Here is a 24230-nt window from a genome sequence, read left to right as displayed (position 1 = left end):
GCACATCAAAACGTATCTGTTAATAGTTTGCGGATGTCTCTTCTCCTTCTTCTTAAAAATAGGGCTGGAATTCTCGCGAAAAAATCCGGTTCCGGATAAGAATATGTGCCGACCCAAGGAATGTCTTGTCAAAGAGCGCCTATTGTGACGTGTTCTTTGGGACGACAGGTGATGGTGATCGGTCAGGCTTCTGTGTCGACAGGCTGCATGATCTGCATCGGCCGCTCCAACTACCTGCGCTTCAACCACCCAGCGGAGGCGCGGCTCATGAGGAGCATCCTGCCCAACAGCCGCATATCCATGATGCCTCTGAGCCTCTACAGCGGTGAGACTGTCCGTCGGCGTTAGCAACTAGAGACATTCTGTTTGAAAACAATATCATGAGTTTATTGTTTCAAAGTAAACCCTTGTACTTATGTACACATTATTTATACAATTAATAATGGTTTCGCATACTAACAAAGTCTTATGTAGCAGAAAGAAGGCCATTGTTTAGAGTTTTTTTTGGATCGGTGTCGATAATTGAATCACTTATAAAGAAAATTTATAGGTACTTTAAAATTGTTTACCCTGACATATATTTTAAAGTTGCCTAAATTGTAGCAAAAACATTCGGCGGTACTTATTTATTTTAATTTTCACACCTTTAAAGGGGTGCCTCTCATTTCAGGTCAAGATTTTATATTTACAGTAATTACAGATAGACTTGTAGACTTTATCAATTGTTTAACTTTCACGAAATGAAACATATATATACAGCGCATACTTTTTGCATAATTAACTGCCAAAGTTACATTTTTAACGTTTTTGGGTTGTACAGTTAAGGATAATTTAATTTATTGCAGATTTGAAACTTTTTAGGTTTAACTGCAATGTCACTGGCTACTTCAAAATATGGTTTGAAATTCTTTCAGAAAATCTTAATTAATTTTACCTGGCATTTCAAAATTCTGAAATTTGTTACTATTTTGACAGCCAAGAAACCTGAAATGAGTTTTTGTGATAGAAATGCAAACCATATCATGAAGTAACCAGTGGCATTTCAGTTAAACCTAAAAAGTTTCAGCTCTGCAATAAATTAAATACTCCTTATTTGTACAACCCAAAACGTTAAAAAATGTAACTTTGGCAGCTAATTATGCAATAAGTATGCGCTGTATATATATATTTTTTAATTTCGTGAAAGTTAAACAATTGATAAAGTCTAAAAGTCGATCAGTGATTAATATAAATATAAAATCATGACCTGAAATGGGAGGCACATGCCAGTTGGTGAAACATGCTGTGTTGCAACCAGTGGCGTAGCCAGAATTTGTGTATGGGGGGTGTTAAGAAGCATGCCCCCCCCCCCGTATTAAAGCGGGTGGGTCCGGGGGTCGTCTCCCGGGAAAATTTGGATTTTAAGGTGTAAAATAGTGCTATTTTAGCAGTTTTTGGAACTTGAATTTAAATATTGTAATGGTAAAATTTTTTATTAATTTTAATATGAAATTTGTTTGAGTGATGAATAAGAAATTATTTAAGGTTTTGGTGCTGGGGGGGGAGGGGGGGTTGAACCCCTAAACCCCCCCCCCCTTCCCCTGGCTACGCCCCTGGTTGCAACCGGCGCCGCGGCAGTTGTCGAAGGTGCACGCGGAGTGTCTCTCGCAGGAGACAGCACGGACGGCAACGGCCAAGCCCTGGACAAGAAGCCGCCCATGGCGCCGCGCAGGTCGCCGCGCGACAGCTGGGGCGACGTGAGCAACAGCAGCAGCTGCAACAGCGGCAGCAACGACGAGTGCTGCGCGCCGGGCAAGGCGGCGAGGGCGCGCCTCCTGTCCCCCAAGGTGTTCCCGCCGGGCAGCGCCACCGTCAACTCCCCCGCCAGCGCCGTGCTGGGCTCGGCGCGCCTGCCCGCCGCGCTCAGGAACGGCTCCCCCACCTACCAGAACGTGCCCTCCCCGCTGAACGGCGACTCGGGGTCGTCGGGGTCCCAGGGCGGCACCCCCGTGCCGCCCAGGCCGGCCCCCGGGGACTCTCGCAGCGTCACCTCCAGCCCGGCCTTCGACGGCAGGGAGCGGTCCTCCCCGTCGCCCTCCGTCCAGAACGGCCGGCTGTCCGAGGCGGCGGCGGAGCGCGGCAGGCTGCACTCGGTCCCCAGCCCGGCCTTCAACCGCAGCCCGGGGCCCTCTGGCGGGGCGGGCAGGCGGAGCGCGACCCCGTCGGGCCACCGGCGCACGCTGTCCGCCGGCCACGACCTCGCCAGCTACGACTCCAGCTGCAGCCTCGACGAGATGACCGCCCGCAGCGAGGAGCTGGAGCACAAGAGGCAGCAGGTGGGCCTAGCTTCTCCCTCGCTCCGCAACAGCCCTTAAATACCACACTTGAATACTTCCATGTGACTCTTGATGAAAGAAAACTATAAAACATAAATTTAAATATTTAAACAAACATAAAGATACCTAAAAATAACCATGTTTGTCTTTCAGAAGAACTCGCCAGTGATGTGCAACATCTACCCTATCGTATCACAAACTGTGTATTAACACAACACGTATTTTAATGCAGCACTTATATATTTATTGAATTTGTATTATATTATATTATTTCACGACATATTTATAAGGTAATAGAAAAGCCACGTGGCAATGCGTCCTGCTGCTCAAAACTAATGTTAGTGGAACAAACTGTAAACAGCTGTGTCTTCTTTCTATTTCTCCCTTTCTCTCTCTCTCTCTCTTTGCATATGCCATGGAAATGTTTGTGTTCGCTGACACGCTGCAGCACAAGTGCCGCATCGAATAATTGAATGGCAAATGCTTCTCCCTTCTTTCTGTTACTCATTTCCGTTGCGTTCACGAAATTACTCCCAGCTGTGTACTAAGAGCTAAGATGTTGGACAGCAAAAGTAAAATAAAATTTGGGCTTGGGAGGGGCTATTCCTCCTATGCCCCCCTCCCCTTCTGGAACCGTGCTTGAGTGTAGCATGTGTGTGTACCTGCAGCATTACTTGCTCAGTCAAGCCTCTTTTAAAGACTTACGACTGTGACAATTCAGTGTCACTTGTCCAACTCAACAGTTGTGAGAACTGATGCAACACTGACTAAACTTACTTATCCAAGACTTTATCGTCAAATGAAGCTAGTTCCTTTTCTCCATTTGAATTTCAGATATGTGGCATTAACTGAGAATATTAATCAACCTTCATCATCATACTTGTATATATCATGTCGTGAAGTGATTTTGTCATGGTCTGTATAAAAACTTAAAAAATTATCTTCAAAAAATTTTATAACAAAATGTTGGTATGAGTTCCTTCCCATTTAAAGCATTTTCAACAATTTTGAAAGTAGTACAAATATATAAACCCGAAACATACGCAGAAAGTTTTGTAAATGGTATTCATAATGAGACAATAATCTTATAGTGTGATCATTTTTAAATACAACCATTTTCTATCAGAACTTTGTTCATCCTTTGACAGACAGTTTTCTTAAGACATGCGAAAAAAAACTGTAGGTAGTTTTTTTATATTGAGTTTGCTTTGAATTGTAATGACATTTTAAATTTATTTAACTTCATGTTGATTTTTGCTGAATCAGTTCTCATACAGGGGGTGCGAGAGTCATCTTTTCATTCTCTTGGGAGGGTGCTGTTCCCATTAAAGGGTGGCACACAAAATTCTCTGTGTGTCCAGGTGGGTCTGTTCATCCATTAGAATAATTTACGTGACCACTATAAAAAAATAATAATGGAAGGAAATAATCATTAGATTGGCTAGTTAAAAACGTAAAAGAATTTAGAGAAAAGCGGACAAATTTACTAACAATAAATTTATAAGTGAAACTTGAAAAAAAGTACAAGTTTTTCATCAACAGTTTTGTTTAAATGTTATTAAGAAACAGAAGCTAGTTGAAGGCTGTGTTATGTCCCTTACATGCATAGCCGCGCAAGTTGTTTTCTTACTCCATGCGTTTGTTTTTGAAAGTGTAATTAAATGACTAATGGATGATCATTTGATTATTTACTGTGAAAATGGAAGATGCACATACATTCTTCATATTATTTCATAAATATGTTAATCTGTAGTTTTTCTTCCATCATCTCGGAAGTAACCTGAAAATATACTTGCTTTCCTGTGACAACTAGCAACTCACTTGCACTTATTAAGTTTACATTTGACTTGATCCATTGATGTCGGTGCACAAATTATTGTGCTTCAACACATGAGAGTTTGGACATAAGTGGGATGACGTGGCGCTTGGGTTCATGCCCTTGCTTGAGTTGCCTCTGTGCGTCAATGTTGCGGTGGAGCTCGAGTCAGAAGTTTTGATCGGATCTGAAGTGTTGCATGTCTTACTGGAGTCGTGTGTTCTGTGCGGCGGGCCGGCGAGATGGCATTCGAGCATGTGTTTATTGAGAGCATGTTGTGAACCTGTGGGTGTGCCCGGCAGGCACAGCAGGAGAGGCTGCAGGAGCAGGAGGTGCAGAAGCAGGAGCGAGCCCGTCTGGAGGAGATACTTGCCATGTGCGCGGAGTACGAGCGCCAGAACAAACCTCCCGTCACGCCCAACGTTCATCAGAACAGGTAAGGGCAGTGCAACTTTATTTCCCTTACGCTGCGCGCAATGGATGTCCGAAAACTTGGCGACGTTTCAAAAATTTTTTTTACAAGGCCGTCAGTTATCATTCAGTGGCTATGAAACTCCCAGCATTCCAAAAAATAAAAAAATTGTTATTTGTGCAAGGGCATTCATCGTTTGCAATGTTTTCAGATATTTTGCATGCAAATTGACTTTTTTTTTTTAAGTTTGCTCTGTTGGCAGACCTCAGTGGTAGATATTTATTTATGTGCTATGATCAGAAAAATTGATTTATTAAGTTCTTACAAAACCTTTTCTTAACTACCCTCTTAATTATTCAGTGTATTCTCAGTCATAAAGGCAGCAACAAAATTGTGAACTAGGGTTGTTAATAATATTTTTTGGACAGAAGCAAGGATGCACTCATAGACACTGTCACACATGTCGCTGTTGCTTCCACTTTCAGAGCAGTGAGCGAGCTTGCATTCTTGTAGTTGTGTTGGAAATAACAATGGCACTTTATGTGGCAACCATACAATTTTATTGTTGGAAAGTTTGTATAACACTTCAGTACAGGACCCATCCCTAGTTAGATAGATAACTATCCAAAGTCAATCCTTTTTTATCTCATGAGCATCGAGTGACAACCCTGGAACAGTCGGAAAGACAGTAGATGATGTGTATTTTGGAACAATGTATGTAACTTCACATTATTAGGACTGAATATTTTCTGAAGCAAAAGCATGGCAAAAATATGGCTTGTAAAACTGTGTTATCTGTGTTAGCTCTTATCATGGTAAAATTAAATTTTTCAAGGTTCCAAGTAATCATCTTTATGTAAAGTTTTCATAAATATTGTGAAAAATTACACAGAATTATCATATTGATTTGTTGCTCAAAGGCTAAAAATAATTTGATATGGGCAGGTTTCAACACCAGTCTTTGTTTTATCAACACAACAGTTATCAGTGTCAATGTGACGTAACGTTGGTAGTTTTCACTTTTATTTTCAAGTACAATTTTAAAGGAAATGATGAATCATTAGCATTCTTTTAATCTAGAATTTTTTGTCCTGGGAACTAGAAAAAATGTTGATTAGATTTCAGGAACAAGATGTGACTTTTTATATACGTACATATTTGCGAGTTTCAATTTTGGCACTTTACCAGTTCATCCATGACAGGTAAAAATACATCTCAGAAGGAAAAATACATATTGAGATGAACAGACAAGTAAATTTAATGTATTTAGGTATTTTGTAAGAATTGCTTTATGTATACTGAGTGTTTTAAATTTGTATTTATTTAACTAGTAAAAGCTATTTTTTCAATAGAGTATTAGTAATTTAAATTATTTATATATAGTTATTTAAAGCAGTGTTAGTAAAATATTTATTTGCAACGCAAAATTATATTTGCTGATGGGTGAACAGAAAAGAAAAGCGAAATATTTGCTGGTGAAATATAAATATCAGCTCTCTCTTGGACAGAAGACTCTGTTATTAAAATCACGTCTGAATTCCATTTCAGTCATTCAGTTTAACATGGTTTTCAATTAAGCTAAGCAAATAGAGGATTGGTTACTTACAGCTGTGGATGATTTCTTCTGCAGTATTTCTTTTTTAGTTGTGCCATGTTTTTCCAGTCGTGAATGGCGTCTAAATGTTAAGTTCGATTTAAAAAAAAAAGTGTGCATGCCTCTTATACATCTGTTTTACAGATGGTATGTGTCAACTTGCCATGTTGAATAATTTATCTCAGCACATCACATAAGCACATGTGCAATTCAAAGTCATTTTGGTTGCATACTTAGTGTTTTGACTTTCTATATTTATTAATTTATTCGCAGTATTTTGTCTCGGCAAGGTGGTAGGCAGGCGGGTCATTTTTCAGAGTTGTTCACGTCAAATATTGAGCAACTGGTGAGTGGGGTGTGCCGTGTGCCGGTACGAAGGAGTGGGTGGTGTAGTTTACCTGCCGCTCGCTGGAGCCACATGCGATAGCAGTTGGTCGAGATAAGAGTGGCTGTGTGTTGTCACAGTGATAGACCCACACCTCCCCAGGTCAGATAGTGCACTCCTTCCACTAGTAGTCAGTGGTGCTGATGCCGCCTGCTGGTAAACAGACAGCAGCTTGTGTCCTTCACTGAGTTCACACTCCATGTGTGCTTTATCAGCAGTACGTATTGTCATATATTACCGAACATTTTCCTGATCTTATTCGTTATCTTCACCTCAAATAGAAATAAATCTTTAAAGAAACTTATTGCAAGAATGTTTTCAATGGAATTCTGCAAAATATTCTTTATTTAAAGGGTTTAGCCACATGTGTAGCAAAATAAATGTGTCCACTGTATTTTTATCTTAGTTGTCATTTAATTATTCTTGCGAATACTTAAAAAAACTCTTATAGATGATTTGAAAGGTAAGGTAATTGTTTCTTGTGCACATTGATTTTGTGCATTGTAACAAGATAACCGGAGAAGTGTGACACATTAGAATTTTTTAGTTTTTGTGTCCAGCGATCCATAATCCAGTTTTCGTGTGATTAGGTCTGCTGGAATGTTTGTCAATCATCTTGTCACAATGTCACAGACTTTTAGCTCATATACTGGTATGTCAGAAACTTCTCAGAATATGTAATGCTTTGACCTACCACTGAGGTAGTTTTAAACATCATAGGTTTGTGTAGATATATTCTATTTACAGTGAAAGTAAGTACAAACAAGGTTTTTACAAAGTCATGTGGGCAATCATGAATATAGATTATTTAAGATAATGTAGGTATTTCTTCATTTTCAAAACATTTTTATTCAATAAAAATTATAATAATGTCAGTCTGTCTAGGTTTTACAATTATTGGAATTTGTTTTATCTCTAACTAAAAAATTACAATATTAATAAATCTTAAATTTATGACCATTTTAGGACATATTTTCAATATCTGAACCCCAAATACTGAAGTTTCCCTCTATAAGCATTTAGCTGAATAAGAGAGAACAATTATGTACAGTACAGAACCCGTAGTGTTTAAGTTTTATTCGTGCTTGCCTGGTTTTATTTGTATAATATTAAGTTACAAAACGTACTAACCTAAAGCTAAAATGTTATATTTCACTGTTCAGAACAGATATATTTTATTTAATATAATTTTTCTCCTTTCACAAAGTTCTATTTTTTTTGCGAATGGCGTAGGGGTGGGAGTGGTAATTTTAGGAATTTTTTTTGGTAGGGTTTTTTTTTTTTCTTTCAAAAAATAATTTGATTGTATTCAATGCAAATTTTGAAAACGGCAGGGCATAGCCTTAAGGCCTTCAATTGACTTTTATACGTTTTGTTCATTTCATGGCCTTGCATTGTGCTATCAGTATGTATGTGAAATTCAAGAAGAGGGAATAACTTAGTTTCTAAGTCTCAGTCATCTTTTTTCCCCCTGCAGAATAAAGACTAATGGATCGCTTCCTCGGGACAAGAGGCTGCCGTCCCCCGGCGTGACGGCGGCTGACGGGGACGAGTCACCTGAGGTGTTCACCTTCGACACCAGTTCAGCGGCCATGTGAGTGGTTTACCCGTCGTTTCCACTAGTGATGGGCGATGTGTATGGAAACATATTCGGATCCAGTTGCCAGTACAGTTCTTTAATAGATCAAGTAACAGATATAAAAATTATTCAATCCTTTTTGCCAATAATCACGGTGCAATTCTCAAGAAATTCAATATTTTTAAGTAAGTACGTATTATCTTAATACTTACTTAATACTTAATTTTTGTTTTTTAGATCACAAAAAAGTTTTTTACCACATAATTAGGCTTTTGATTAATTAAAGAACATCATAATTTAAGTATAGCCTTAGTTACAGAAAAATTGTAGTAATAGCACCTATTTAACTAGAAACAGATAAATATAAATTATGGGTGACATAACACCTGAATGGATGAAATTATTGTATTTTTCCAATGGTAATTTATTTTATGATCTGGTTATAAACTATTGTATCGATCATCAAAAAAATTGAGAATATCAGCCGATACCAGTACTTAAACCACAGACAGTGTTGTGACGTGCTCCTTGACTGTGACTAGTATCTGTGTCTGCAAATGCTCATTTTGTGTAGACCAGGCGGTCTCTGTAAAGCAAGGAACTCCGCTTCGTCACTATCTCAAGATGACTGAAGAGACCTAGATTTTTATAAGAAAAAACTTAAGTTTTGATCATTTTCTGTAGTATAAAAACAGTTTAGTCTTAAAAATCGAAGCTGTTACATGTATAATTAATTTTTTGAACATGAGTGGATTAAAAAATTTTGTATTCATGTTCATTCAAGCTAAGCGACTCCAGCAAAAACTGATCATTTGGATGTGAGCCTCTTAAAATGAAATATCACCAAGTAAATCTTTTTGACTTGAACTTAAGAGACTACACATTGTTTACATCTTAAAAGCTCAGCTGAAATAATGCCTAGGATCCCTGTATGGAGTCAAAATGTTTTTAAAACTCAAAATTTAGATTGTAAAAACTTATGATATATAGATACACAATCTACTTTACTTAAAATAAATAAATAATTTAGAACCACCTTGTTACAAAAAATATATATATAATTAAGTACCTAAGTAGAAAAAATATGGTATTGAAGCTATACGAAACAATTTTCTTTGCATATTTGATGTGTTAGAGTTATAACTAAGGATGGGCCAATTAAATCCTCAAATACCATCAAATCTTTAGTAATTGAATATTTTATAATTGAAGAAAAAGATTTGAGGAAGGTAAATTCAGGAATCCACCTGTGTAGTTGACCAGGACTACATTATTTATCTCTACAGAAGCTAGCAAAGAAATTTTTATATCTGCCCCTAGCTACAATACTCTAGGAACACTTCTGGAAACATTTTTGTCATAAAGAGGAATTTTTAAATCCTAAAAATGTAAATATACTTTACTTTAATATTTAAAATTTAATAGGTTGAATATTTCTTCAAATTTTAATTTTATGTGTTTTTGCTCATACATTATTTTAATTCTTGACTCTTGAGATCAAGATTTGTATTGAAGTTACTCTTAAGATTTGAATTTGAGGCAGTGGCAGATCCAGAGGTTCACCTCGGAGGGGGGCACTCTAGGATTTCAGAATAACCAGAGAAAAAAGTCTTAAAATTACTAAATTTGTATTTAATCTACTCACACTACTCACAACATCCAACCACCAGATTTTATGATTCTACAAGAAATTCATTAATTATATTAAAATATTTTATTGGCTTCAGAAACAACTTTTTTTGTCAGCAATATTAATGTAGCAGACAACTGGTTTTTCGGGGGGGGGGGGGGGGGGGGCACTTGCCCCTGGTGCTCCCCCTTGGATCCGCCACTGTTTCGAGGTGTGTGAAAAAGTGAATTTGACCCTTCACTAATAATTAGAACTGTTTTTTTTTTCAGAGGTTTTTCATGTGAAAGAATATAAATCGTGGTCCACAGATTCCCGAGAATGCCCATGCTGGATTCGTCAGCTCAGAGTGTCAGTTTGAGCTCGGGTCCGGGCCCAAGCAACACCTCAACTCCTGTGAGCAGTCGGACAGCCTCTGGTCCCGCAGTGGGAAGGAGTCCCTATGAGAATGTTGTGTTGGTGCACCCACAAAGCCCCAGGACTCGCATCAAGACTATTGCGTCATCTTCGGCAAAGGAGCAGTCATCAAGGTTTGCTTGGCACTAGTTGTAATTAGGGATGGGCCAATTGAATCCTTAAATCCTCAACTGCAGGGTGTCGATAAAAGAAAAAAATTTTGCAGTTTCAATGGTATATTATAACAGTTAAATTTAGACTATTTACAACAAGTCATACATCAAATTGAAGGTAAACTAACTTAGATTTTCGTACAAATGTTCAGTATGTGCACCTTTAGATATACGGCACACATCCTACCTAAAGTCCAATTCTTCCCGCACTTTGGTTAACAAGTCCGGAGTAATGGAAGCAATAACATCTTCAATTCTGTGTTTCAACTCTCGCAAATCATTAGGTAGCGGCGGAACGTAGACTCAATCTTTTATAAAGTCCCAAAAGAAAAAATCACTGGGTGTAATGACATGTGAACGGTGAACGTAGAGGCCAGGAAAAAAGAGCTCTATCGTCTCAACCATTACAATCAATCCAATGGTCAGGGACTTACGTTCAACCACTCTCGTACAAAGAGATTCCAATGGGGAGGGCTGTGAAATTACAGAAAATTGCAGAACACAAAATGCTTTACTCTCAGGAGTCACCATTTTGCGTAGGTGGTGCTGCAAATGAGAAAACAACTGTTTAAGTTACTCTTTTATTGTGACCGTGAACCAAAACTATACAATGCTTACAGTTGACACTATTAGAATTATAACTGTCTAACTATTTTTTTGAAAATACTGTACATTGAAGTCCTGATTCACACTCCACTCGTCCCACTCGCCCAGACATGATGTTAATCCGGACCGGATTAAAAAAAATGGGATTTACTACTTTTTGTAGGTTAATAACTTAGGGCTATGTATACAGAAGTATTTAATCTACTAAAATTAAGCTATTGGAAAAGTGGTATTTGTGGAAAAAAATGGTTTTTTTTATAGTTTTACCCATGTAAAACTTGTATTTATTGCATTATAAGCACTACATTTAATCCTGACTTTCGGTGATCCGGACAGTGTCTGGTCCCATCTAGTCCGGATTGGCGAGACTATATTGTACTGTCAAATAATTAGTATTTAAAATATGTTTTATTTGAGAAAAAATGGTTTTAATTAAAATATGTGAGGAAGAAAACATCAGAAATTGACATGAGGTTTGTTATACTTGCAGTTTAGTTGTGAGGGCAAGTCGTCTGCTGGTTGTTTTGTCATGATCATCTACTTCAGTGTTCAGTGTATTGTGATGTTTAGGATGACTTGATGTAAGCTTTTGGACATACGCCATTGCTAAGCACATGTATGTCTGTAGAAGAAAACTACATAAAACCAAAAGACAAAAAACACATTAAGTAAAAATTGCTGTTGTCAACAGGATATATACACCACATAATATTCCATAACAGAAATATGGTCAACAAACAAAGAAAAACAAAGAAAAATGGACTAAGAGAACAAAAAAAAAACCACAAATGATGAATTGAACCCCAAAAAAATTCAGCACAACAGTTGAAACGAGACAAAAAAAACAACAAAACGAAAAGACGAAGCAAACACAATAGTTTTCCAAAACAGAAACAAGCGACGTTTCGGGAACTGCTATCTGCTACCGTCCTCAGGCAGAGATGCACATGGTACGAAAACACAGGTGTGACTGTGTGTGTGTGTATACATACACAGTGAAGTGCATGTAGGACTCGCAACTGAGTTGTCCATACTACATTTCAACCTTCGTATTTAACTTGCAAACATACACAAACACACACACACACAATGCATTTTTTTGTGAACACTTAGCTGCTATTCACTTCACTGTTTTATTTCAAATATGCACCAACAGGCACCTTCATGAACACTTAGGCTGCCATAAGGCAAGCTGGTTACTGGAATGCTGAATGAAGTGTCTCTAACACTGATCTCACACTCTTACCTGGGTGGGTTCGTCAGATGGAAGTGTAAAAGATGGGGTAATGGAATTGTGAATTAATACACATTAGAAATGTTTCTAGTGTAGTGCTATTCTTACATTTCCTTATGTTATTATATTTCTTATAAATTTGGTTATTCATTTGGTATCAAAAGTCATAAAAAAAGACTGGAAAATTTAGAGTATGAAAACAACTGTAGGCAGGCAAGAATTTTTTAAAGTGTGTAGTATTAGCTTACTGTACGCTGCAATAGTGTTTGTTAGTGAAAGCAGGGGCGCAACAACAGGGGGGTGGGGGGGCAAGGGTATTTTGCCCCCCCTCTGAAACCTTGAAGTGGGGGCAAACGGGGGCAAATAAAGTGCTGTGTAATCAATTTTTAGATAATAAAACTGCTTAAATAGCACCATTTTCCACCTTGAAATACAAATTTTCCCGGGGGAGGACCCTTGGATCCCTAGGGGGGATCGATGATTCTTTATAAAAAGGTATATTGCCCCCCCCTTTGGAAATTTAGTTGTTGCGCCCCTGAGTGAAAGCATTGTAATTTTAAATTTAAATTAAGTTAATTTGAAATGAACGAATGTTTCAGAGATAATCTGGATGTGCTAGAGCACAGCAGGTTGTCATCATCCAACGACTACGAGTACATAGTGCTTCGAGGAGGCTGCAATAACTCGTCCAGCGAATCTCAAAACAGTGTGTCACAGCCTGTGAACTCTATTAAAAACATTGATTCGAGTCCTAAGAGAAGGTCATTCGAGAGAGACAAATTCATCCGGCCTCTGGAAGAAAAACTGGATAAAAGAGTACCTGGCACAGATCTTACTGACTCAAGTTCAGTGCAGTCCACGACTAATAATAATAATAATAATGCAGAAGTGATTTCAGTTATTTCTAAACGGCGTGGAATGTCTAAAGACATTGAGATAAACTTCAGCAACAAAGACCAAAATTCACATGTTCCATTGGACCAGACTGATTCCATACATGAAGTCAACCATCAAAACCAAAGAAAGGTTAGTGTGAGTTTGGCTAAGTGGTGTTAGCATTTTTTTTGGTAAGCGAAATTAAGGGTGTAATTTTTATTTCCATTTTGTGATGGTTTGAAATCAGCCATGGACGTAACCTACAATTAACAAGCAACAAGTTGTAATCCAAATGGTCTATTCAGAACGTTGTGTTACGAGTTTTTGCTAGTGCATTTTAAACCAGCCTTTGGTAAACGATTGGTGCTTGGGTCAGCATTGTATGACTTAAAGATCACTTTGTATTACAACTTGGTCTTGCTCAGAAAATAACAAACCATTCCGTGTAGCCTCACCGTGGATGTTCGACAAAAAAAATTTTGAATTTTGCAGATATTTTCAAGATTTCCTGATTTTGCCATCATGCATTGAAGCCATGTTTTTTTTTTATGAAAACGGTTCTGATAGGCTCAAATGTTGTATCGAAAATAGAAGAGCCGTGTATTTCTCTGGTGGTTATTTATTTTGTAATTTGCAATTGTTTGTTACGTGGTAACTGTGCAGTTACCGGGAGATGAGGTGGACGGCTTGCGGAAGGAGCGGGCCAAACTGCTGGCTGCGATGTCCGGACTGAAACGCAAAGTGGCAGACATTGAACAACAGGAAGAGGAACTGCTCACGGAGGTAAAGCTCCAACACTGCAGGGTTCCAAGTGAATCAATTGGTCATTAATAAATTCTATTTGATATGAGAGTAGTTAATTGGCTAATTTTATTTTCATTATCCCAGATGGCCTCCCGTAACTTAATTAATGAAGTTTTTTCTTCTTTTGGCAAGGCATCCAAAAGCGATTTGAAAATAATATTTCCTAGCAGGGAGAGGATATTGTAAGTTATTGCTCGAGGATGGTTAACATAAACGGGATAGGATAACGGATAGGATAGCTATTGGAGCACCGGGGAGAGTAGAGAGCTCACACCCCGAGTGCTGCTGTCGGCAGCTGGAGATGGAGCGGGCGCTGGTGGACGGGGAACGAGCCGCCCAGCGGGAGAAGCTGTCCCAGGAGCAGGAGAGGCTGGGCGTGCTGAGGGGGCGGGTGGCGGGTCTGGACCGCGACGCGGAGCAGTGCCGAGCAGAGGACCTGCAGCGGCAGGCCGACTGCAAGAAGAGGCTGCAGGCCGTTGAGGGGCAGATCGCCAGGTGGGTCGCGTCCCCCTCACCCAAGTGGGGAGTGGCTGCATTGTTCATGAAAAGATAACCAATGCCATAATTTGTTTTTAATGTGAACACGGTCAACTGTTTCCATATTTATAATTGTTTGCAAACATTATTTTCAACTCTAATTTTTTTACCTTGTTACCAGTTTTATATTTACCTATAGGCTTTGAATATATAGTATTAACTTACTAATGAATTTTAACTAGGTTGGAAATATTTTAATAAAATTCCTTGTCAGAAATTTGGTTCAAGCCAGGATTTAGTTTATTTTTCTAAGTCTTTTTCATTTTTATCAGAGACGTTTTATTATATAGTTTTTCCTATCACTTTGCAAATCGCTGCTCCGTAGCGAATTCTAGTGGCGAGTGCAGAACTAAATGTGATTCGTGTTCAAAAATTTAGTGACTGATATTGAATACTGGTCTATACAACTAAAAACCATTATTTCTTGTAAATATTGTAACTGTTTTTTTTTTAAATTAGTAATTAATAAAAATAATTCAAAATAAATGGAAAAAAAAATTTAACAATCAATTGTAATCTATAAAGAGTTTATCCTGGGTTAGCATCTGCATCCCCTATGGGATGTTGAGTGGTTCCCAATTTTTTTCCACCGGGCAACCCTATGATAGAAATTTCTTTTGGCGGAACCCCAACACCTTCAAAGAAAGTTATTTGCCAATAATTGTGCCTGCTTTATGTGACATTCGTCCTGACTTACAGAACTCCTGTGACCCTGCTACGGAATGGAACCCCAGGGTTCCACGGAACACCTCTTGTGAATTACTGATTTAGACCAATGTCGTTACTTAAAAATAACATAACACTAATTCAGAGCCAATGTACTGTCGTGTGGGGGGGTTTCGAATCGGCGTACGTTTATAACTTGGGTGGCACCACGTGGATGGGCACGTGGACCCGGCTACCGACTCTGTCCCAGGGCCGTGACGTGACCCATGTGGAGCTAGGCTCGACTTCCCCCCGCTAGCACTCACCGGTCCGCTCTCAGAGGCGGGCACGCTATGTTACTGCTCGTGGTGTCTTGAGGCGCCCCACACACCTCCGTCTCTGTGCTGGGAAACTCGTGGTCGAGAATTAAGTGCAACGAGTCTGGTGAATATTGAGCTTTATTGGCGCCGACACGTACACTGACGACACACACAGAAAACAGCACATAGTCCAGGTTTCTTGCTGACCAGGACATTGCGTGGCCCGGCCCCGAAAGTATAAGTCCACGATTAATCTAAAACGCTCCGGGGAGCTTTAATTAATTAAGTTAAACAGTCTGCCGCCGGGGTAGGCCTCGAAGGTTGATTAAAAAAGGTTTAAAAAACAGTTACGATGGCGGATGTTAACGGATTGGTTACAAGCAAAACCAAAGTTGAAGTTGACGAGGTGCTGAGATGCGTCCTACCCCGCACGGCGAACGGAAGAGACTGCCCCGGGCCCCGGGTGTCATGGCCGCAGGAAGTGCTGAACTTACCGTTAGTACATTAATATTAAAGACAGTTAAAAATAACTATTAAAACCTTTTAAAAATGGCAAGTTAATTGAGATGTAAGGATTGCAGAATACAGTTTTTTAAGAATTACGTTATTTAAAAAACACGCAGTCTCCACTGCTCCAGTTAGGGTGGGTGCCGAAAGGGTTCGCTCAGGGCGACCAAACACACGCACACACGCACTTGTTGGCGGGAGGTTTTAAATAGAGGGTGTCGGTGGGAGGAGAGGGGTTCGGCAGTGGCGTGAGGCACATCGGGCTTAGGGAGGGCATAGCCCTGGTCGGCGTCAGTACATTTATTATCACAATACTAATGTTTGAAATCAGTCTTTAGAAACAGGTATTCTTTACAGATTATAATACATTTCTGAATCTGAATTACAGAAATTATCTTTATGTAACAAATTAAGTAATTATAATTAAGTTAGACAATCAAATATAGAGAGCTTCACAAACTCTACCCTAATCCCTTCCGATGCTTTATTTGAAGAACACCTAAAATCCTGATTTATCATTACTATTGAGATAAGATAGTTTTGTACTCATGTTTCTATGGAAACCGAACATTTCACGATTTGCCTCTCCTGCCCTTGGAACCAAAACGGACTTAAAATTGTCGATCCCGAACTAACAAACTAATTACCAGGGCGGGCATGAGTCCGTCCAGTGAGCTTAACTCGTTACATTGCTACTCCTGAACTCTGCCGACTTGTGGGGCAGCACCCTGACCAGTGAGCCCCAAACAACCTTTCCTGGCCGCTTAAAAACCTTCTCTGCCCCGATTCAGAACGTTTCAGCCCCGCCCCACCCAAATTTTGAACCTGGGCACAGGCCAGCTGAGTTGGGGCTCCTGTCACAAGCGATCATGAGCGTAACCCGCGCTACTCACGCCGCGACACGACCCGAAAACGTCAGCATAGCTATGCCGGCGGGCGCGCTCAAGAGAATGTTGTGTGCTACACAAAAACGGGCCAGCGTGTGCAGCCGCTCTGCCGCTACCAAGTGCATCACCGTGGTGGCGACACACACTCACAGTCCGAACCAAGGCACACAAAAATTTGAATACGATGGTACTGAAAAATTATTACTGACAATATTATTAATTATTGACAATATTAATGGTAGAAATTCTATTAATAAACCTTTTTAAGTGTATTAATATAAGAAGGTTATGTTCCCATACATATATTTTATTTGCTTTATAAATTATAAATCATTACATTATTATTTAATAAATTATAAAATAAAATAATTTGAATAAACTTTCAGCATATTTATTGACTTTCATTGATAGTTAAAATTCATCTTGACTATTTTAATATATTATTAATTATTTTTATACACCAGAGTATTTATTAAATTAATTTTTGTTACAGTAGATTTCAATGGTTCAGTGTCTTAAATAAAAAAAAAAAAGGATAACTTCCCGTACATAAGTACACACACCATTTTTTTTTTAATTTGCTTAGTGTGAGGCAAATATAATATAGTACATGTTTATAGCTGCAAGTTATACATGTCTTTTTAACAGGAACATGCCTACCTGTTTATATATATATATAATATATTATTATTTAACATTGTCATACTATTTTTGTAAACACATTTTATAATCAGATTGGACTTTTTCACCAAATTGTTGTTGTGTTTGTGTTTTTTTTTTTTTTGATGGTTTGTGTTATATCGTTTGAACCATACTCCCACAACCAATATTCCCTTTCCATGCTGGAAGAGCTGATGTTTGTGAGAGAGGGGTCGTGAGGAGCCGGTAACGGAGGACCGTGTGTGCAGGTTGGAGAAGGAGCTGGAGAGCTGCTGCGACGTGGACTGGCAGCAGGAGCTGACGGACAACTTGAAACACAAGCTGGAGCTGTTGGAAGCCGAGCGGAAGGTAGGCTGCAGTAAGACTCAGCTTACTGGCTGTGCAGCTTTAGAGGATAAAATTGCTTTTAAATTTTTTTACTGAGGAGGGAAATAGGTAGTTTGGTTAAACTTGTGAAGCACTACTGCTAAATAAATCATTTAAGAGGTAATGTTTTTCATTAATGCAATAAATTAGCTGAATATGAAGTTCAAACTCGTGTTTATTAGTATATGGTTATATTATTTGCAGATTGTTTCTTTGTTTTTAAGATATTAGAGCATTTTATATATGAAAAGCAGTTAAGTTCCTTTAATATGTGTTTTAAATTTATTGACTAAATGTTGGTGAATATAGAAGGTAGTTTTCTGCTTCTAATTTTATAGAATCTTGGGTTAATATGAACATTTTTACATTTAGTATAAGTTGGTAACATTTCTAGAACAGGAAACAGTTTTCAGCTAAAGAAAGAAAGGCAGATGCACAATGCTTTGGGACCTAAATGATAGGTGATATTTATTGCATCCTGAGAGAGAGTGAGAGAGTGAGAGTGTGAGAGATTGAGAGATTGAGAGAGTGAGAGAGAGAGAGAGAGAGAGAGAGAGAGAGAGAGAGAGAGAGAGAGAGAGAGAGAGGAGGGGGAGAAACACACACCACAGACACACACACACACGTTTGACAGAATAGTGAGAGATATCAAGGGGAATATCGTAGTAGTAGTTATTGCAAGAAAAATCTTCGTAGTGAATAGGAAGGTAGCTTTTTCAGGGAAGTTTCGATTTTATACTCTTGTGTGTGTTTTGGTACTGTACTGAATATGGCTAGTAATTGCTCGGACATTGCCCTGTGAGGTTGCGCTGATAAATGGCTCACAAATTGAACATTTCAATATGAGCGAGACAAATTTAACGGCTGTGGTCCATGCTGCACCGAGAAACATCTCTTTTTGGAATCCTTATTTAGAATTTTCATTGACCACAGCTGTTGGCAAAAGCCCAGGACGGGGAAGCAGTGAAATTTTGCATCGTCCCAAAGACATCATGTTTCCTTGTTCATACTGTCTGTTCAAATGTGATCTTGGAACAGTTTTGTCGAGAAAGAAATAGTATTTTGAATCATCTTCATTTTGTTGACTTAAAACTGTTAATTTTTCTGTGCTGAGAAATGAGTCACAATGGACTGTGTTAATTGTGTGCAATTGTGGATAATGTAGCAAATTTTTCGGGAAAGTGAAATAATCTACAACATTTAGCTTCTTCTTAAGATTCCTTCTTTTAACATAGGTTGGCGGTCCACGTAGCAAGCTCTGGACCTGATGTTACAGCATGAAAATCTTCATCTGAAGTGCAGTTGTACCATCTCCGAATGTCCTTCGGCCACGAATTCCTCTTCCTCCCAAAGGACCTTTTCCCTTGTATCTTCTCTTCACTGATGACATTCACTGTAAACTCTTTCATTTCAAACAACTTCCCTCTAAATTCACTTAATAATATTCACAGTTTATATCTTCATGAACAGTCTTGCGTTTACTACCAGCAGAACATCATAATTTTTTCAAGTGCTCTATATATGTGCATTTCAAACCATAGCTAGCCAGAGAGGTCTGTAGTGTTACAGTGTATGGGAATAACATTTGAAATTTTACCGCAATGTAAGATATCTTTGATGAAGTTTTTCCTCTGTGATACAGGTTAATTTGCTGGATGGAGGTGTGGCACGGGTCAGACAATCAGTTTCTCGTCGGGCTAGTGTTTTGGGGGTGGTTCTTCGCGGTAGGCCAGTTTCGGTCCGTGTGCCTGACCGCGACGGCGTCGCCTGCGAAGGTGTTCGAGGACCTGGAGTTCCGCCAGCTGGAGGAGGAGGCCAACTTCCTGGCGGGTCGCGAGGAGGTGCAGCGGGAGATATCGGAGCTGACCACCAGGGTGCAGTGCCGGCAGCTGAGGCTGCAGGAGCTGGACGACCAGAGGGCGGAGGCGGCGGAGGCCGTGCGGCAGGAGAGTCACGACATGGAGAAGGTCCTCATCGCCCACCTGCGCCGCCTGGAGGAGGTCAGCTTCGCCCCACCTCGGTTCCTCTGTCCTCTCTCCGAGGTGCAGTGCATGGCCCCAAATCAATGAAACTAGGCACAGAGTAAGAATTTTGGTCTGGAGAAAATACTTTTTTTTCCCTCAGAAAATAAATACAAGATCATCCTTTACAGAAAGACACAGAGGACATGTCCACAGATATTTAAAAGTTAGAATTTTGTCTAGACTCTTCGTCAACTGAACTGATGTATCTGGAAATAACTTTATGACTGCTTGCTTAGTGAAGGATAGCTTGGATGGCGCGCTATCAGTATTACTCGCTAAACTCGAACGAGTCCAGAAGCAGGTCTAGAGACTTCCTGGTCTTGCAAGGGATCCAACTCTCACACCTGCTCGTTGGTGATTGCTAGCATAGGGTGCCTCATCAAGGTCTGGTTCCAGGCATAGAGCTGTTAAATGAATCAGTTTCATGTCTTAAACATTTGAAAATACATTCTAATTAGAAAGTTTATAAATATAATTACAGTAAAATATGATTACAAAGTACCTTACTTTTAAGTATATATCTTCTAAACCGTATAAAATATTTAGTATTTATGAACAGTTTAGAACGTAAAAACTACGCTCTTTCATTATTAATTACCAAATCTGTGTTTTTTTATGTATGTTGTAATGAGATTTCACCTTAATAAACAGCTTGTGAAAGAAATGAACTAAACATGTAAATGTTGGAACAACTGATAGTGGTATGGAAATTTACAGCAAAAAAAGTGATTTAAGTGAAGCTTAATGAAAGAAGATTTTGGTACAAAGCTTCCGATTGCCACTCAGAAAATAATAGGTCATTTAGTTGCTGCATTAAAACTTAATAATTTTTGCAAATGAGTTTTTTTAATACTCCTGTTGTCTTATTAAAAAAAAATTTTTTTTCATAAAATTAATAGTGTGTCAGCTCTTCTCACTAATTTAGTGTAGTTATTATTAGAAAAAAAAATCTTGACAGTATTAACAGATGTGTAAAGGAGGTTTTTAATGTGTAGTATTGTTTAAATGTTGCAATGTTGCACCCATGACACTATTGTGTATACGTGTATACTAATGATTTTCACACACAAAAATTTTGTGGTTCGAATTTTTCAGTTTGACTGTAATCAACACTACACAAATTGCTAGATACTGAAAAGTCTTTTAACTTTTCAGTAAGTCGTCATATATTCAGGTCGTAAAAAACATTATAATTAAAAAAAAATGTTAAAATTTCTTAATAGTATTATTTGTTGGTTTAAGCAGCATGACAATGGCAATTCAGAATGTATGATGTTTTCAGATGTTAAGTGTCGAAGATGAATTTATATTTTAAACAGTTTTTCTTTACATGTACTAGATAATTTAAGAATCATTTTGCAATTTAAATCTCAAAAAATTATTTCAGAAATTTTTTATTGAAAGTGTTTATGCAAGAATGATTTATTCTGAAATTTTAAGGGGATATAAACTAAGATTTACCAGAGAGCATGTAACTACTTTTTATTTTGTTGAACAGTAAATTTAGTGATACAATGAGCAAACAAAGTGATTTAGTTTTATACAGTGAAATTTCTTCTGTGGCTCGGCTCATTTTATAATTAAGCATAAATCAAGCCGCTTGGGCTCAGATTTTTTTGCATTTTGGGGCAGTTGACCTTGCAGCCAGGTAGCAATACTGCACTGCCGTTTTTTTTTGTTTCGCTTAGAGATTATCGTTACTGTCGATTTTCATTTTAGTTCAGTGTTTCATGTTTTATAGCAGGTTGCATTTCACATTTCACATTTGTTATTCTCGTTAAAACTATACTGACGTTTGATATTCCTGCAAAAAATCGCTAATCCTGCATGGCTGTGGTCCAGAATGAGCCAGATTAAAGACCTTTCACAGTATCATAATTTCTGTTTAATTAGATAAGTGTACATACCATATTTACCTGAAAATAATGTGATACTGAATGTAATGCAACCCCAAACTTTTAATAATGAGTTTATGAAACTACTTTATGGATTGTAAATCACAGTTCAAGTACATGATGCTTGAAAATAATTCCAAATAATAAAATAATTCCATATTTACAAGACCATTTTTGGTGTCACTTTCATCAGCAGCATGATTTACATGGTATGTGTGGAAAAATATGTGTGCGTGGTGTCCATGTGCGAAAGAAGGGAAACGTACTTGCTTATTAATTATAGATAGAGATAAATTACCAATATTTTTTAATTTAACAAGAGATAATAATTGAGAATACCAGCAGAAATATTTAGTTACACAGCTAAAACAATTCACATAACACTGTTTAACGATACTGATTAATATATGTAATTAAATTAAAATATATACCTGAAAGAACAATATTTTATTTTGAATATGACCCGTGGCACGGTGCACAACAATAAGCTCAAACCCAGATGGGTTGCCCTCTGCCCAAATACTCCCTAAAGTCAGGGTGGCATCAGGCGCAGGCGGGTCCCTATCCCTGCAACATGGCAGGGTTCAACCTGAGCCGCACGCCGCCACGTGGAGCCCGCTCAAGGCTGCTCCAGCGATCACCGACCGCGCCAACAGCCCCGGAGTGGGGATAGCGCAACGTCCACTCCCAAGAAACAACTGCGCACATGAAAGTGCACATGAGCGCAAGAGCACAAGAGAAGAAGAGAATAAGAGAGCAATAGAGCAAATATGCTGCGTCATTTCTACCTTTCCCTGCCGTGTCCTCTATCGGTTCCCCCACCACGTACCTTACTATTCCCCTCCTCTCCCGATTCCCCCACCACATACCTAGCTATTTCCCCTCATGCAATCAGAATTTTCGTAACGCTCAAAAATTGTTACCCGCTCAGCAAAGAAGTTTCACTTCAAAAAATTGTGTTTTATGACTGTACTTCAAAAGCCGTTGCTATTCAGAAAGCAAAGTGGTGGTCTGGTGGTCGGTCAGCTGGTTGGGAGGGGGAAGGGTGCCTTCCACAGCAGCCACAGTGAAGAGAAGCAGAAGGAACCCAGTGCCAAACTCCACTTACACCCTCTCCTTCATCCTGCATCTCTCATCTGTCACGCCTGTGCAGAGGTTCAGGAAGCTCTGGACTAAAGTGGCATAATTGATGCAGTTCACAGGCAGAGCGTGTAGTTTTTCAACTAAGCTGTTCTCAACGGCAAGATACAAGTTTGTGATTATAATGCAACCCCCATTTTTTATTTTTCACAGTTTTGGTAAAAATCATAGCATTATATTCAGGTAAATACAGTATTTACCAGCGCTACACAAATTGGTTTGACTCCATGTGAGCATCATGGTTAGGGGGCTGCCCTCATATCCTCATTTATCTCGTAATACCTCCTCCCCTCGAACGCAATTGAGCGTCGAGCCGGGAGCGATCGTGAGCAGTGCTCTGGCTGGCGCAGGTCCGCAACAGGCTGCGAGCGATCGAGAGGCGGATGGAGGAGTTGGCGGGGCAGTCCGTCATCAGCAGCCAGGACTCCAGCCCGGACGACGGAGATGAGGTACGTCACGCCTGCTTGCCAGAGTTGGTTCTCTCACGTTAAATCATGATGCATTGTCTTTGGAGTCCCTCTTAGGAGTAAAAATTACTGTACTATAAATACCATATTGGTTCAAGAATAATCCTACCTCATATCTGCTCACCACCTCAAAACAAGAATTTATGTTTCCACCCAAGGTGTAACAGTACATAACACTTTATTATAATATTTATATTATTCAAATAGTAGTTTGAGAACATTTCTGGCTGTGACAATTTAAAATTTCTTTTTTGCAAATAAAATATAATAAATAATGTAGTACACAGAAAACACTTTGATATATCATAAAAATGGTCTTTTGATATTTATTTCATTGATATTATTTAGTCTCATCATCGTAAATTGAAATGGTGTCTGTATATTAATCACAATATTATTAATTTTTTTTTAGGATATTATCGTGGTTTGCTTCAACTCTTCCCAAACAGTACAGTAAATTAAAATTAAAAGTGAATATGCTGTGTTAAATGTGTGATGTTGACACTTTTTCCTACTTGGCACTTAGTTTTGAGTTTGCCAAACTCAGCAAACAGCTAAGACTTAATTTTTATGTCATAAATATTTTGAAGTGCTATTCCTGTAAATTTATCTCAATAGCCCTCTTACTATCTGTGTTTCGTCACAAATTTTGCTAGCAAATGTGTACCATTAATGTTACTCAAGTGTTCATAATTACAATCACTTGTGTGATGACATTTAACAACCAGCAAACAAAGCTTAGTAAATACCTAAATATCAGGTAGCAAACTTTACTTTGTTACCTTACAACTAATGCAAGAGAGCTATTATGTTAAATTTTAAAGAATATTTCTTAAACAATGTTAGGCACCAGGAATAGTAATAACTAAATGTAATAACCGATATTTGAGTGAAACCTATATGTTTTAAAAGACTTTTTCTAGTGTAAATTATACTTGAAGGAATTCTGTATGCCGTATTGTTTT

At 38.6% G+C, this 24230-nt stretch overlaps 1 protein-coding gene across 1 annotated transcript in view; it reads left to right on the top strand.

Moving 5' to 3' along the window:
- The window catches only part of LOC134534767 (pleckstrin homology-like domain family B member 1), a 237166-nt gene that overhangs the window by 115713 nt on the left and 97223 nt on the right, over positions 1-24230 (top strand). The window contains exons 4-14 of the mRNA XM_063373308.1: positions 203-325; positions 1651-2315; positions 4434-4567; positions 8000-8116; positions 10040-10258; positions 12737-13163; positions 13677-13796; positions 14113-14312; positions 17622-17721; positions 19515-19739; positions 23149-23247. Of these exons, the coding sequence (XP_063229378.1) occupies positions 203-325; positions 1651-2315; positions 4434-4567; positions 8000-8116; positions 10040-10258; positions 12737-13163; positions 13677-13796; positions 14113-14312; positions 17622-17721; positions 19515-19739; positions 23149-23247 (2429 nt within the window). The remainder of the gene's footprint in view (positions 1-202; positions 326-1650; positions 2316-4433; positions 4568-7999; positions 8117-10039; positions 10259-12736; positions 13164-13676; positions 13797-14112; positions 14313-17621; positions 17722-19514; positions 19740-23148; positions 23248-24230) is intronic.

The sequence above is a fragment of the Bacillus rossius genome, chromosome 8 (assembly GCF_032445375.1).
Source record: "Bacillus rossius redtenbacheri isolate Brsri chromosome 8, Brsri_v3, whole genome shotgun sequence".
NCBI lineage: Eukaryota > Metazoa > Arthropoda > Insecta > Phasmatodea > Bacillidae > Bacillus > Bacillus rossius.
The sequence above is the reverse complement of the archived record's forward strand: the minus strand, read 5'-3'. Positions and strand labels throughout refer to the sequence as shown.